Raw genomic sequence first — 16,752 nt, 5'->3', positions numbered from 1 at the left:
CAAGGTTGCCTACAAAGGCAAATGTAAAGCCAACTATCAATAACAAACATGGCAGATAAAGCAAAGCAAGTTATAAAAGAAAAGAAGAAAAACCAGCAAGGGGTGTGTGTGAAATAAATTAAAAGGCCAGCCTAAAAACAAAAATGTATCCAACAAGTGACAAGTCTTTTCAGGGTGCCCACCTTGACACATTCCAAAATTCATCGTGTTATTATGGCCATTCAAAGGAACCACTGCATTTCAATGGTCATTCTATGTCATTGGTTTTGATATACCCCAATATTGCACTAAAAGTAGACATATACTTTTGACAAGAGTGTATCTATAGTTGTGAGACAACTCCAAAACAAGTAGTTCCTGTGTCTTTAATAGCAGCTCGATTTGTAGAAATCAGCAAGTGAATTTTTTCTCAGCTTGGAGCACTCTCACCTAATGTCTGTTCAAGGCATAGGAACAGGTGCCAGTATACAGTTGGCAGCCCCATATGTATGTGTGCTTTGCTAGCAAAGACAGTGAATAAAACATGACATTTGGAAATTTCAAATCTCTCTGAAGAACAGTAAAGAGCATGCAGACATTGCCTAATATAAACCATTCTATTTCTGTTACACAGGTTCCAGCTAGCATATGCATTCTAACTGCTGGCTTTCTTACTCTAATTCTGATTATTGACATGTTTTCCAAAAACCTACCATTTTTGCTATACACTCATACCTCCGCTTATGTATCCTTCCGGTTATGTAAACTTCGGCATATGTAAGTGGCAAACCCAAAAGTATATTTCTGGGGTTTTGCCACGCATGCATGTGCAGAAGCGCTCTACCATTGCGTGTGCATGTGCAGAAGCGGTCTCTCCGGTTGTGAAAACCCTGGGATCCAGCCGGACCTCCGGAACAGATCCCATCCACAACCAGAGGTACCACTGTACTCATTTACACTTAACTGTGTCTGTTGATTCTGAAAATCACATAGGTTGCATACAATATTAGTAATATTTGGAATAGACCTATCAAAATTAATGGACATATGTTCATTAATTTCAATGGGCCTACTCCAAGATTTTTCCATGATACGTTTTGAACCCCTATAGAAAACAGTATGCCAATAACCATCTCAGTTTCAGATGTGAGCAATGTAAATATTTCTTTTTAAAAGCTAGATAATTAAAATGTAAACAGTTATTTTTGTTGGAGGTAATAACTGAGGAATTTGAATATTTGTACATTGCACGTTCAAGATTTACATGATTGGAAATTTTAATTATAATTCAGGATCGATTTTTGCTTTCCTCTTTAATATATTGACTATTTCATCCATTGTTTTCTCTTATATTTTGAATGTGCCCTGTGTGGTGAGACCTGAGGACTAAACTAGACGTATGGAATTAGTTATTGTACTTAAAAGCACACACAACCACCCACCCCAAGGAGGGAATGAGCATGTTCAGCACCATGGCTAGAGATATTTGCTTTCTCTGATACCCTTATTTTTAACTTCAGTTTTCCACATTTCCACATCAGTTTGCATGTTTGTCAACATTTTAATTTTAGTGTGAAAATTTCCTAATACACACATTTGTGTATACAATTTTGCCTAACATACACACCGTAGCAAGAAAACTTCTCCTAAACTAAAAAGTATGGGCCAAGATTCCAAATTTTAAGGGCGAACTCTCTGAAACTCAACTAGTAAATAAATGTTATGTTGCTTCTGAACTGAGCTAAAGGACATTTGCTTATCACCAGAAAGAAAGAAAGAAATGAAAAGCAAAAAAAAAAAAAAAGGAGAAAAGAACAGCTAAAGGATATTTGCCTATCACTTGAGTCATAGTGTCTTTTGAGCTCCTTTGGGAGGAAGGGCAGGGTAAAAAATTAATAAATACAATTAAAACTTCTGGCTGTGATCTTATATTCTATATCACAAGCAGTAGGTTTTGGTAAACTCCAACCTTCACTCTCCCACCCCACACAAACTTCACAAGTTTTAAAGCTTTTTAGTTTTGTCTCACCAAGTAATCAGATAGCAGCACTTCTCTGTTACTCTGGGAGCTTCACTAGATAGCACTCTTGGCAAAATAAGAATGATTCACATTCCTGGGTCAACATTCTGACTGAAGATAAGCTGATTGGCCAAATGATTTATGACAGCAACAGGACAAGTTAAGGGCACAGTCCCCACAGGGAGTTTTAACTGTAACTCAGATATGCCCGTAAGCCTTTTAGAAACATGGGTTATTGTTAGGTACAAATAGAGAAGGAAAAGATAAACATTTACAGATACTGCAACCATCCCCACCCCAAATAATAATTAGGGGTTTTTTCTATCCTTGACAATGACACACCGTATAACAGAATTAGAAGCAAAGATCTATTTGTGAAGAATGAATGCATAATTAAAACATAATTGCTATAGCTATTGTCTAACTATAAATTTAATATGTACATCAGACAAGAAAATTACTACAGGATGGGGAGAAAATTATATTAGTACCTTCCTCTCTCCACAGTATGTTTGCAACTGCAGCATGTAAGAGGAAAAGAACAGAAGACACAGATGAGTATGAAAATATCACCCAATGGCACATCAGTTTCTAAAATTAGGAACGTGATACAAGATTGATTTGCACACATCAACTATCTAAAAAAAATTCTGATTGTTTGACTCCTAGATATATACTTACTGTACTTGATATTTATGACCAGAATTTAGCACGTTTCAATGAAAATGAATAAGCTAATGTGAACCACAAAGCTTTTTTATTATTTTTTTAAAAAAAGATTTTAAAGTGGAAATATAGACAATGGGGATACTTCAGCTAGTCTTATTGTGCTATTGTGTTTAGAATGAATAATTCTAAAGGGGAACACTTCACTGCATCTCAAAGAGGTGAAACATTTAAAAATATTCTATGAGTGGTGCATTCGAATGACACTTTAGAATTGCTCTGCATGATCTTGACTCCTTTGAAGCTTATGGGATGCTTCTTAGTGCCTTCAAAATGCAAAACTGAAGGCAATAATTTTCTGTAGCAGAGAGAGAGAGACTTTCTAGTATATTTACAAGAGATTATTATTATTGAGATTTGAGCTCCAGTTCATGGAGTTTGGGTTTAAACATTTACAACTGAAAAACAAAACAGAACCCCAAATGCTTATTATCCAACCTATGACCATTTTTTCTGTTTTAGAACCATAACTAGGCAGAGTCATACACCATCGTAAAAATAAATTGACAAATTCAGACACAACCCAATCAAAGTAGAAGTTAAAAGTTCCTAAGACATTTCAGAAACAGATCACTCACAGGAAACTGATACATCAGAGAATTCAATAGTATACAACAACCTTTGAACACCAATTTTTTTTCTTAGAATTTTAAGAAAAAGGCAGAAAGTTAATTAGTTTTCTTCCTTCAGTTATTTTTTTCTCTGCTATGCAGGAATCTTATTTGCTCTACTGAAAATCCAAACATTTCCCTAAGCTAATCCTGTAAAATTGGGCTGGTAGGCTTAAGGCAAAACCCTTATATTATGTATCAGTAATAGCATGACCAAACTAATAGCCACTCATTCATGTTTAGTATTAAAGAAAATCATGGAAGGCAATTCTTGACATTAAGAAGTTATATTTGTATTTGTGCTCTGGGTCTCTCCATCATAGTTCCCCTCACCACCACACATTTGGTCCTGGCAAAGGTAGATCTTGTATTAGTCAGTGTATAAAAAATATGGACTTTAAACATTTGCTGTCAGTAGCCAACAAGACCTGCCCCTATTTGGCATTTTCCCTACCTCTGTTAACTTTCAGGCCAAATATTTGCAGAACTTAAGGACATTTTCTCTTGCATGTTTCAAGGGATACCTTTAGTTCTTCTGGATGGAGCTTCAGTGGGGTAACACTACTCTGATGAGTTCTATCTGTGAGGAAATTTCTTCCAATTCAACTGAACTCTTTATTGTGGCCCAGAGACCCACCAATAGATTCCAATACGATAAAAATGCATTAAAAGCAAACATACTAGTTGGGCAGCAAATAAAACTATGCTCACTTCATACGTTTATCTAATACAAAGTGCCCTCTCATCCTGACCGCCTCAGAAACAAAAATGTGAATAAATTGAAACAGCAAGCCATATATTACTAGTTTGTAACTTCCATTGAGATTGCTGGAAAGAGTTGATTAATCCAATAAATACTTTGTACTCTGGAAGATTATCTGAATATTTCACTTTTATCATTGGAAACAAGTAAGTTCATTACCAAAACTGTAGCTAAATTACTTTGAGAGCAATGAGCCAATGAATATACAAGTAAAAAGTCTCATCTAAAGAAATGTAATACTACTTTCCTACCTATCAACAGACATATTTGATAATTTTGCAACATTTTTGTGCATTAACTGCCAGGTTTTATTGACTGACTGAATCAATATTTGGTTGAGTATATTTGCAGTTCAAGGACACTTATGCAGAAAATGTATCACAGTTTTTAATACAACAAAATTTTACTACATAAGAACCAATAGGCTATTTTCCCTGGCTTTGGGGAAAAAGAGGGGAAATCTGCACTTGGATTTTGGTATAACATGCTATGTTAAAAGCACAGGGGCTACAATATAAACAACAACAACTGTGGCACCTTTGTTCCGAATCTCTTTTTATCTCTGCTATCATTAAGATTCATGGTTGAGAAGACACAGATTTAATTAGGATTGGGTCCTCTGAGCCTTGGTTCAGGGCCTCAATCATTGGTAAAAGAAAGGAGAGATAACAGGCAGAAAATTCAAATCCCATGTGGGAGAGGTGAGGGAAAAAATCGGAGGGCAGCCTAGATACACAGTATGACTGCTGAGGTATCAAGGAAATTGCTGTGAAGAGTTCTGCAACTGAAAACCCCATGACAGGTTATTGGAGATTGGGTAGGGGGTGGAATCCCATTTAAGCTTGTAGGTCTCCTGACAAAACAGATCCATTTCCGTCCCCCCCCCCGCAGAAGTAGTCCCTGGATATACTGAAGTTTCAAATTCTTTAGGGGCTGCCCTACAGAAAACATATTATGCAATCAGTAAATGTGACTGATCCTGTCTAAGGTCCCAGTCAGGTATAAATGAATCCATGACCAATATTAGATCAGCCAGAGTTAATGATTGCATTTTCTGTTTCCTATATACCACCTTGATGGAGTTATAAGAAAGTGGTAAAATTGCATTTATTATTTAGTAAGGGTTGTGTTCAACTAATGTTTACTCAGAGGAGACCTATCACAATTAAGGGACAGGATTAACTTAAGTTCATTCATTTTAATGGGTTTATTCTGACTAAACATTAGTTGAATACAACCTTATATTCAACCTTAAATTCCAGAAAAACGAGGGCATGGTTAGGATCCAGAATTGTGCAGTGTGGAACTCCACATTCATCTTTTTTTGTAGCATCTCACATCCATATTCGGGATACACATCTTCAAGTTCTCTCCATTGCTTTCTGCTTCCTGAATCCACAGAAGCCCTGCTGCTAATTCTAGATTGTCCACCCATTGCTTAGGTGCCATCCCCTGTCTTTAAAGATTGTAGGGTCTCCACACTAACATTGGCTTATTTCGTTGGCCTGAAGAGTCTCTTGCCACAGGTCCTGAGGATGTCCATTTTAACTTGGTGTCCCTTTCCATGACTCCATAACTGTCAATCTTTGTCATCTTAAATCATTAATTCTTTATATCTTTTAATGATAAGTTCCATGGAGAGCCTAAAGCCTTCAAAAATCTGGTCTGGGTGGTTGGAGGACCAGCATGAGAAATGCCAATGGGGGGCTACAAAGGGAAAGGGGAATCGGCAAAACTAACCTCTCTTCTTTCACCTGCAGGAGTGTCCATTTTGGGCACCTCTGCTTGATGCAGCTCACTGTTCAGAATGGAAGGAGCCCTTCCATTCAGAGAGCAGCAGGTCTGACTCCAACCACAACATAATTAAAACAATGTGTTTTATCTATAGAAACCACAGAGTTCTACAGACTGCATAAATTCCCCACATATAGGTAAGCTAGTTATGTGCAGCTGAAATTTCCTTTCTCTGAAAATTCTGTAGACAGGGTTTTTATCTGAAGACAATAACCTTAGAATAATAACCCCAGAGATAACTGCTGAATCTTGTTTTATAAATAAACCCTTGGTAATCTACAGATGCTTTATGGGCTTTGGAAACAAAGATGACCCCAACAGTTGCTGGTTTGTTGTTGTTTTTAAAAATCTGTTTGAGACTGAGTCCCTGGAAAGCCTTTGTTCAGCTCTGCATACCTAGGCATATCATAAAATGCCAGCACAACTTATTCCCAGAGAAATGAGGTAAAGAGGCATTGCTGTGTATGAGATGCAAGAGAGACCTGTGAAAGACCCTGTGGAAGAAATTTAGACAATAAATCAGAGTCAAAAAAGCTTTTAGCCTTATGCTGTTCTATAGGCCCGGCAGGAGAAGATGGCCATGAACCTCGGAAGTCAGTAGTATTCAGAGCACATAACCTCTTCTTAGGTGATAAGACTTTGACATGCAAAAAAGGCCCTGGTGTTAGAAATTGATCTATTTAATGGTAGCGAAAAGGCATATTATTTTTTAAACATAGCCTCTAGACACAAAATGCAGGAAGCAGATAATTTTCAGCTTGCTGTGGGTGAACAGATGAAAGGATTTATAGAAGTTGCTTCATAGAATGTGACAGAGTCACAGCTGCTTAACCGGGTAACATGGGGAACTGTAATGGATGTTAAAGAATAAAAAATGCAAGATGAAATATTAATTGGGCATCAAATATTCAACTCATCTGTAAATTACTGCAAAATATTTGGGTGGCAAACTTTCCTCTCACTTCATTAACAGGTAAACAACATGAAATCCAGATCGCCTGAAACGGAACAGCACTATTTAAAAAATATTCAAATCTAACCTTTATTGTTAAAAGTAAGCTTTTGAAAATTATAATAATAATAAAAATATCAATAGTGGTTTTTTTTAAAAAAATATCTGTTTGAAAAATATTCTAGCTGAAAACCTAAGATGCTATTCCACTAAATCTTACACACAGCTGCTCCACTGAAATTAAAGAACATGACTAAGTTAAGTCCGTTAATTTCAATAGGTTTACTTCGAGTTGAATACCATCTTATATTACATCTGTGACCTGGGAAATGGTGCAACAGAAGTTCAAGCAGTTTATTATGCTGTTACAGTGTAACGGCAATGATAATGTTCGATATATATGATATCCCATTCCACAGTTCTATCACGAGCAAGTGTCACACAAATAAAGGGACCTCAAGGTTAGGATATGCTTGCGATTCCTCTGTTTCAAACATGAATAAAGACACTTTTTAAAATGTCATCCTGGGGCCTTCAAGGAACAGGGATCCAAGTTTGAAATATATTCATAGGGTATCCTTGAGAGTTCATCGATCAAAGCGTTAATGGTGACCTCAGATGTTCACATGACTTAAGATGGGTCACCATGGCTACTTTTGAGGTATCTAACATGTTCTGGGGAGACAAAGAACCCCTTTGGAAGATGTGTGAGAGCATGAGGATTTAAAATGCCTTCTCAACAGACCTAGAGGGGGGTGGGAGACCTTACAGTGATGGAAGAATAGTGAGTCACACATGATTCCCCTATGGTTGTTACGTCTTAAGTCAGTCTTATTTTAAACATCATCATCATCACCATCTCTATAGTACACCCTGGGAGTGAGTGAGTTATTTACTTACTTACTTACTTACTTACTTACTTACTTACTTACTTACTTATTTAGCATGCTGCCCTTCATCTGTAGATATCTGGGCAGTTCACAACATAGAAATATAAGATTGTGTTGCCACCCTTTGGACCTCTTGTGGAAGAGGCGCATGAAGAAGGGCTTCAGATGATGGTCGCAGGGTCTGAGTCTTGAGTATGTTATCCTTCTGTGACTAACATAATTTATACAAACGCACCACCACAGTATATGCTCAGTAATCATTGTGAATGTTGTGAAAGAAAGAATAATAACAGACAGGGGACACTAAATAGTAGTTGCTCAATTTAGTCTGCCACAGGTACATTGCCCATTCACAGAGAAATCTTTTCTAGGACATAACAAAGCTGTCTTTAGCTAGTCAGGAGGCAATCCTTGGAAGTAAATCCTACTGAATTCCACAGGGCTTACTCCCAGGGTTAGGGCTGCAGCCCCAGACTTTGAGAAGAGCTGGATAGGTTTATGGAAGGGGGCACACAAGTCTCCTATTCCCTATAAGATGTGGCAATCTGAGTGCCTGTGTATGCCACTGAAGGAACAGGGTTCTATTATGAGCTATAGGATCCCCACCAACTAAGTCTAAGGAGCAATCCTAGCTTGGGCTGGATTTTCCAGCCACATCTGCAGTTCTGCCAGCTCCTGCTGGTCAATGCAGAAGGTGGAGTGGGATGTTTTGCACTTGTTTCACTATGCAAACTGGCACAGCCTGAGGACACAGTTCAGGGACCTCCTCAGAATTGGAAGGGCTTTGGTTCCAGTTGATCCATTGCAATGTGTCCAGCAGACGGATACCTTCACGAAACTCCTAAACCCTAGCAGCAGCGTGGATCAGGGGTTTAGGATTGCTCTGCTTGTCCTTTAGGAGCATAACAGAAATACTTGTCCTATTGTTGTTTAACTGACCCTAGGAATGTTAAGGCCTCCCAATCACAGGTATGAAGCTAATGTACCAATGAACATTATCTCACAAGATGTAGTGATGGCTGCCATAGAGTATGGCTTTAAAAGAGGAACAGACAAATCCATGGAGGTTAAGGCTATGAATGGCTACTAGCCATGATGGCTCTGCCTCTACTCTCAGAGGCACTACGGCTGTGAATGCCGGTTGCTCTGAATCCCCAGTGGGGAGAACATTGTTGCACTCTTGCCCGGTCTGTGGGTTTGTCATAGGCCACTGTCTGAACAGGATGCTGAACAAGATAGGCCTTTGGTCTGATTGAACAGGCCTTGCTATCTTTCAGTTTATGGGCTCACAAGGACATGACATGGTTTTGTGGACTGAGATGTAACTTTATTTCGAAATCACATTTCAACTCTAAGTTTATGACTCCTGAATTTTGGAGTTTGCATGAAGTCTCTTGTGGAGTTAATTATTATACTTCTGTGATTATGCTAGAACACAATACATATAAAATAAGTGTTGACAACGTGCAAACGGGCATGTTACGTATATACAAAGGACTGAAAAATCTCTTAGGACTGAGAGATATATTAAGTTGTTCCAATACTAATAGGAGTGTCAAAAGGGTTTACCAGATTACCATCTTTTGTTAAAATTGCGCCAAGCTGTCAAAGAAGCTTAACTCATTGCTTCTTGAAGACAAAAATGTAACAACTGCAGGATAAAATGCTTTCACAGTGTTTTTCATTGACTTTAATCTTGAATTTCCATTTTGATGATGAATTGTTATCATCTTAGTAGTACTGGCTTCTCTCGGGAGCAGAAATGTGAGAAGAGTGTGTTATCTGCAGGAAACTTTAAAATAAAATTATATCCTCCAACTGCAACCAAAGCCAAAGCTCAGACTATTTATTTCCTTTTATTCTTGCTAACAGCAACAGGCATCACATAGTCCACTGAAGGTCTTATCCATCACTCCATTTTCCTGCCTGCTATAAAAGCCGGCATATTAATCTCCTAACAAACCACACTGTAGGTTATTACATCTTTTAAATCTAATCTCAAATTCTAAGTGTAAGTATAATGTAAATGCTTTGAAGGTTTGCTTCATATTAACCACTTCTCACCAGTAAATTCGAGTTTCTGATTTTGTTGTTGCTGTCAAAGAAATCCAGCGGAAGAGAAATGGATGCTTCATATCTTTTACTTCTGTACAGCCCAGTGAGATATAAGAACCTTTATCACACTCAACAAAATCCAGCCCTCCCAAGCTCCTCTTTAGAGGCAAGCAGATGATGCATGAGGTCCAAAAAGCTATCTCCAGGGCTGTGGTGAGAAGGTATGTCAAGAATGAACTTTATATTGTGAAACTTTTTTTTCTTTTTTCTTTAATGTGCATTACTGCACATTCCTTTAGACGAAGAAGAAAGCTGCCGAGGCCTATGACCAAAACCTTTCATCTGTATTAATTCATAAAAGTTGTATAACTCTACAACACAGAGCAGGCTTTGCGGCAGGTTTGATGTCTGGACCACATGGAACTTTCTCTCGATAGCAGGTTGGAAGACATATAACTAAACTAGGGCACTTTCTTTTTTACCCATCAAAGCCAGAAAAGCAGGTGTTCAAGTGTTCTGTGATGGATTTACGCAACGGAGGGCTACTTTGCCAAAAGTAGAACCTAAGAATACTGGAGCCGGTATATATATTGTGCTAATGGAGAACAATGGAAAAAGAACTGTATGGTGGCAGCGCAGGTTAATCTTGACACTGACACATCTGGTGTTGCAGCCGTTGAAGCGAAGAACATGGAGAGAGTGACTATAGGCGAGAGCCAGGGCTCCTCATTATTTCTCTTCTAATACCACTATACTAGTTTCCTGGTAGGTGGGTCACTGTTGCTTACTGGGAGGGGAGGGGTAAGACAGCAGGAATGTCAGCAAGGCACTTCTGTATAATACACTACTCTCCTGCCTAAAACTTTTGGACTTTCATTTTTTCCTCCTTTGTTGCTAGCATCATTCTATTTTCAACAAGATATTTGCATGTGAGTATTAAATTATTCCCGCATTGCAGGGGATTGGACAAGATGACTCTTGGGGTCCCTTATGAAACTAGATATACTCAGGACTTCTTTTCAGGTGGAACTCACCAGAAATCAGTTCCAGCACCTCTCAAGTGGGCGCCATTGCCATTGTAAGAGAAGAAGGGAGGTGTTCATGGTGAGTTCTGGCGACTCCTTTTCTAGAAAAATAGCACTGGGTATACTCATTGTGCAAGAGCAACTGACAGATTAGGTTGCAAATAGCACAATATAGGTCATTAAAAAATTCAAATATGGGCACTGACGTAGAACTCTGGCATGAGGGTGCCATGGTGAAAATTGTTCGATGGGACTGAGGGAACCAGATTCCTTATCTTAAAAATAATAGTAATAATAATGTTTAGTATATTTACTCACCATAAAGATTACCTTTTAAAAGTTAAACACCTTGAAGTTCCATTGATTTCACTGGGAGAGAACAAAACAAGTACTTCAGTTTTCTCATTGAAATCAATAGGAATAAGTTCAAAGTGCTTAACTTAGGCATGATTGTGTCTCCTATTTACAATAAAATCAGAATGTCTGCTACCTGGTTCCGAGAGAACCAAGTAAATACGCAGCTAAGAGGCTTGGCACAATTATTGGGCATGCTGTAGTAAATTATTGCTGAAATCAATATTACTTTTCAGATTTACAATTCTTGGTTTAATCCTTTTGCCACAGCAATCACTTCAGCTCTGACTTCTACAAGGCAAACCCCCAAAATCAATCAAATCTGCAGTTCACAGCAAATGTCTGTTCTGTTCACTTGCAAACTAAAGCACAGTGACAAGGAAAATGCTAGAATTATCAGGATTGAGCTTTCTACTAAAAGAGACCTACCATAGGGAGGTCCTTACAGGTGATTTATGTTCTCATGCGCTGGCTGGTGATGTTCCAAATTAGCTTGATAGATGGGAAGGAAGGGACTGAGCGACGGAAGTAAAAAACATGCTTGGTGTTTTGTGCTGTGTTTGCTCAGCTTTGGCAAAAAACATTTCACCTGCCTCACTTTTTATGGTTTGTAGTACTTCTTGAATGTCTTATAAATTCAGATTTAAAGTTTATTTTATAAAAAGAAAATAAGAAGTAAATCATCTCCTTACCTATCGTATTATTAACTTTTACTAGTCATGTTCATGGGTTTAATTCCAGAAAGAATAATATTTTTCATGCTTTGCAACCATAGCATTCGTTATTTCCCTTTTATATGGTGCTTTTAGGAAAACAAACTGTTCCAATATCTTTGTTTCTTTCAACCAAAACAACCTTGTGAGGTAGATCAGGATTATCATCCACTAAATAGCTCACAATGAATGAGCTCCTTGGGGAACATATTATGAGAAGTTTGAAGCAAAGGGACATGCGTTCTGTCACTTGCTCCCATTCCTTCAACATTGTGACCACTGATAATATTAAAAAGGTGAAAGGCAGGGACTGCTGCCCTAGAAGGTATGGAAGGGACAGGACCACAGGTTTCTGTCTAGCTTCCCAGAGACAACTGGCAGCTGAAACATGAAGAATGGTGATAGGCTTTTGTTTTTGTTTTTAATGCACACAGAGTAGGGAGCAGGGGAGGTAATGATAATGCATACTGAGATTGGGGAATAGCATACAAAGAAGAAAGGAACTGTGATTTGAGGGCAGGGGCTAGGATGAAGCTATTGGTGGAATAGTTGGAAGGAACCACTGAGATTACCACTGAGAAGGAACCAAAGATAATGTGAGGAGACCAAAGCTTAGTGGTAGAGAACATGCTTTGCATGCAGAATGATCCAGGTTCAATCTCTGGCACCCCCTCCCCCTCTTAAATAGAACAGACCGCAGCTGCAGGAGAACATCCTGCCTGGACAGCTTCTGCCAGTCAAAGCAGACAATATTGGGTTAGGGGTCAGCAAACTTTTTCAGCAGGGGGCCACGGTCCTTCAGACCTTGTGGGGGGGCAGTCTATATTTTTTTGGGGGGGTGAACCTATGCCCCACAAATAACCTAGAGATGCATTTGAAATAAAAGGCGAATGGGCCAGATCCGGCCCCCGGGCCTTAGTTTGCCTACCCACGGGTTAGACAGACAAACTGCCTGACTTTCTATAAGCAGCTTCTATTGTTGCTAACATCCTGCCTTAGAATGCAGGTGGCACAGTGTAAATGTGAATTGGTTGTGGCGTGTGTGATTTTAAGCAGATGATTCATAAGCAGGAGAAGGGCACTGAACTCTTCTTTCTGTGCACCAATCCTCTCCATTCAGGCAGCACAACCAGTTGCTTTATGGAGGTTTAGCACATAACATTTAGTATAGGGATATGAAGTGGGGAGGGGAGGGTTGGCTTCCCACACCTTCCCAACAGTAACTTCATTTGCCATATGGGGCTGCTGATAGGTAAAAGCAAAATAAACATACAAATAAAAAACAGCCAGAGATTCTGAACACAATTTGCCCGTGGCAGGACTGGCTTTGAAATAAGTGGTTTGCTTTTATTAACAGTCAGTTAGGTTACCTGCAAAGTTCACATTGTGATAAATCAACTACTGTATTCTTTAAAATAGTAGTCATACTGAGGAGTATTGCATCTACCCTAGCATATGTAACTCTAGTGATTTCAGTGGGACTGAGCACAAGATTGTGTGGCTCAAGCCTGTTGGAGAGCTTTTAGGAATATTATTATGTGGGGATGAGAGTCAAGATATATCCGTTTTGTAATGACAAGTTTTTATTAGGCACTGTGATGGTCTATTTTGACTGTGTAAGAATTACTGCTACCAGGTGGTAAACAGCCTCACTAGCGACTATTAATTTCATTCAATTTCACTTCATCACCTAGACAACATAGCAGAGAAGCTGCCATTTGAAGACAGATGGCACTTGTGACATTTACTTGTAAGAGGCCACCAAATATATCAAGTAGTGTTTTATTCTTCAGCCAGATAATCAAATTATTGAATAGTATCCAATGCTATGAAATATTCTTAGAAGTGATGTACTGACATAGATGACTACAGTAACTATAATTGGGCTTCCTTCTATATATTTATGACAATGTCAGTGTCAGCCTAACTAGGAAGAGGAGAAGCAGCAGAAGGCTGGAAAAACATTTGAATTATGTGGTAATTTTCTCAGCAACTAAGTTCACATTTGGAAATACCATTTCCATCTCCAGTCATTAGAATTAGAAATGTAATCTCAAGGATCTACAAAAACCATCAGTCAAAAATTAATTGCAATGGGAAGCCAATCTACATCTTAGTGCTACCTGGCAATAAGCCCCATTGAACACAGTGGGGCTTTGTGTTGTGCAAATGTGTATACTATTGCTCTATGGCAATAAGCCAGGCACAGAAAGCACTGGGAAATGGAATTTTGCTTGGTCAACACTTAAAGTTGATGTCTAGTACATCAACTTCTTCCATAAACCACACATCATAAGCAAATACAGCACAAATCAAGGAAATGATTGTTGTTGATATTTATGCTGACTCCATGAAGCCACACATTTCCCCTCCATAAGATTTCCAATGCATTCCCAGATAATAAAGTCAAAAATATGACTGAACAGACCTCAGACCTTAGATGTTAATGGTTGTTCCACCCATGTAACACCAAATACCATTCTGGAAAGCAGCTTTTCTGAGGGTTCTGGATATTGCAGCCGGAAGGAGGCACTAAAGCCTTAAATTAATAATATCACCTTCTCTCTCTCTCTCTCTCTCTCTCTCTCTCTCTCTCTCTCTCTCTCTCACACACACACACACACACACACACACACACTATTGTAACCAAACCGAAGACAAGATATTTATTGCAGGTACAGTCAGGCTGTTTGGCCAGTTACTTACACCCTAAATTCCTGGAAGAGCTATTTAGAATTATATCTGAAAACTCATAGATTTCATAAACAAATCAGTTCCTCTGAGGAATGAGAGGCAAGACTAAGTGAAAATAAAGATACAATCTCTGTTACCTCTTAAATAGGGATCTGTTGTTACTTTTTGTCAGTATTGCTTTTGAGGGACTGTTATTTCTGTGGCAATTACATGGATGCCAAGGCAATCCTTGCACAGGATGTTCTGGGAAAACTAGCAGGCTACAGTGATTTGACCTCTTTCCAGTTATATGAACCTGCCACATTTGATGATCTAGCCTCAATCAGAACATTCCAAGGGATGTCTCAAAACATATTATGAGACAGTAAAACTTTTTTCTTATGTGTGTGTCTCCTATGGTTTCTAAGTACTTCCTATCTGTTACTGATAGCTTTTCTTCTCTAGGTATGAGGAAAAAAATAAAAAGTACACACGTGTCTTTCGAGCAGAATCCTCCACAAAAAGCGAAGAGATGTCTTCATCCACTCCTGCTTCATTCTTTGCAATACAGGTGTATGCTCCTGTGTCTTCATAGCGTACATTGCTAATGTGGACCTCGCTGCCATTTGCTGGGTGCAGAAGAAACAAAGGAGTACGTGAGTTATGGTTTTTGTTGTGTCACTTTGCTCACAAGATGAAACAGGTAGCATTTGTTTTAGCCTAGCCCATTTAAAGCTTTTGTTCCTCCTCCTTGAACTCCCCTAACTTGGGGGATATAAAATGTGGTCAAAGATATGCAGTTGGTCAATGATGCACATTCTTCGGCTTGCTATCAGAGAGGAGCAATGCCTTTTTCTATTTCAGTGCCAATGCCATTTCATCATAGCCCAATCAATGCACGTGTGAACTCTCAGGTAGAGAGAGGCATTGGATTTGGTCTATAAAAATGCTAATTCAGAAACTAATATTCACAGATTAAAGGAGAATAAATGTTAGTTGGTTAAACAGCATGTGCTTGGGTTTTTATAATCTTACCACTTCAAATTGGAAAATACTTCACTGTGGTAACATTTCCTAAAAATATTACTTGATACACTCGCACAAAATACTAAGGTGAATTGAAAATAGCTATAGACAGAGAAGTAAAGGAAAACATATATAGAACAGGTTACTTGTAGACTTCAGAACTGTCAGCTTCACTTCTGAGGTGGAGTTAACACATCATACCTGTTGCTCAAGGCTCTGCCTGAAGGCATGATAAATAAATTACACCAGTTTAAAAGTTCACGTTGCTCTCCGAAGTCTTTGTAGTGCAGATAAAAAGACATGCCTACGCTTTTACCTTGAAGAGTTAACTGTTTAGATAACTTTGGAGTTATATCAATCCCATTCTTCAACCAGCCAAGCACTGGATTGGGGATACCCTCTGCATGGCACCGAAGACTGGCTGTAACACCAGGCTCCCTTGCTTGGCTTTCGGGAAACACTCTTATGACAGGTGGAACTGAAATAGACAAAAAAATGATAAATCAAATGGAATGCAAATTCAAACATATTTTTTAAAAATAATCAGTGATAACAACTGCTTAGCCGTGTATCATTGGCAAAGCAGAAGGAAATAATGACATTGACCATCTTGGCCACAAATCCTTGAAGACCTGCTCCCTGCCTTGTAGGCCTTTTCCACCTGGGCCCTGACTGACTCCAGTCACAAAAAGGTATGGCTACTGAACAGACACTTGGGCTGGGGTTTTGTTCCGGGGGTTTTGCTGAGGAGGAAGGGTTGTTGCTGTCAGTGGCGTAGCATGGGTTGTCAGCACCTGGGGCAAGGCATGTAATTTGCTTCCCCTAACCCGTGGATTTGTGCCCCCTAACCCGTGGATTTGCACCCCCTAACCCTAACCCCCAGATGTTGCGCCCGGTGCGCCCGGTGCGCCCGGCCCCCCTGCACCCCCCACACTACGCCACTGGTTGCTGTTGGGTCTTTTTATATTTATTTTAGATCTTGTGATTTATGTGGAAATTGTTCAGTTTGGTTGTGTATTTTAATGTTTTGCTTATTGTTTATTACTGCTTTTGTTGTGTTGTAGTTATGCCTTTCTTCATGTTGTAAGCCACATTGAACATGGTTTGAATTGTGGAAAGGCGGCACAACTATAAAATTATGAATGTGTGCATGTAAATGTTTCCTAGCAGA

At 38.9% G+C, this 16,752-nt stretch overlaps 1 protein-coding gene across 4 annotated transcripts in view; it reads right to left on the bottom strand.

The window, feature by feature from the left end:
- Positions 1-16,752, bottom strand: part of FSTL5 (follistatin like 5) — a 355,157-nt gene that overhangs the window by 45,495 nt on the left and 292,910 nt on the right. For 2 of the 4 annotated variants that reach the window (XM_081208810.1, XM_081208811.1), the window contains 3 exons: positions 15,898-16,059; positions 15,050-15,184; positions 2,491-2,517 (listed from right to left, as the gene is read on the bottom strand). In XM_081208810.1, the coding sequence (XP_081064936.1) occupies positions 2,491-2,517; positions 15,050-15,184; positions 15,898-16,059 (324 nt within the window). The remainder of the gene's footprint in view (positions 1-2,490; positions 2,518-15,049; positions 15,185-15,897; positions 16,060-16,752) is intronic. The other 2 variants (XM_081208812.1, XM_081208813.1) reach the window with 1 other exon arrangement.

This window comes from Podarcis bocagei, assembly GCF_964188305.1.
Source record: "Podarcis bocagei genome assembly, chromosome: 9".
In the NCBI taxonomy this organism is placed as follows: Eukaryota; Metazoa; Chordata; class Lepidosauria; order Squamata; family Lacertidae; genus Podarcis; species Podarcis bocagei.
The sequence above is the reverse complement of the archived record's forward strand: the minus strand, read 5'-3'. Positions and strand labels throughout refer to the sequence as shown.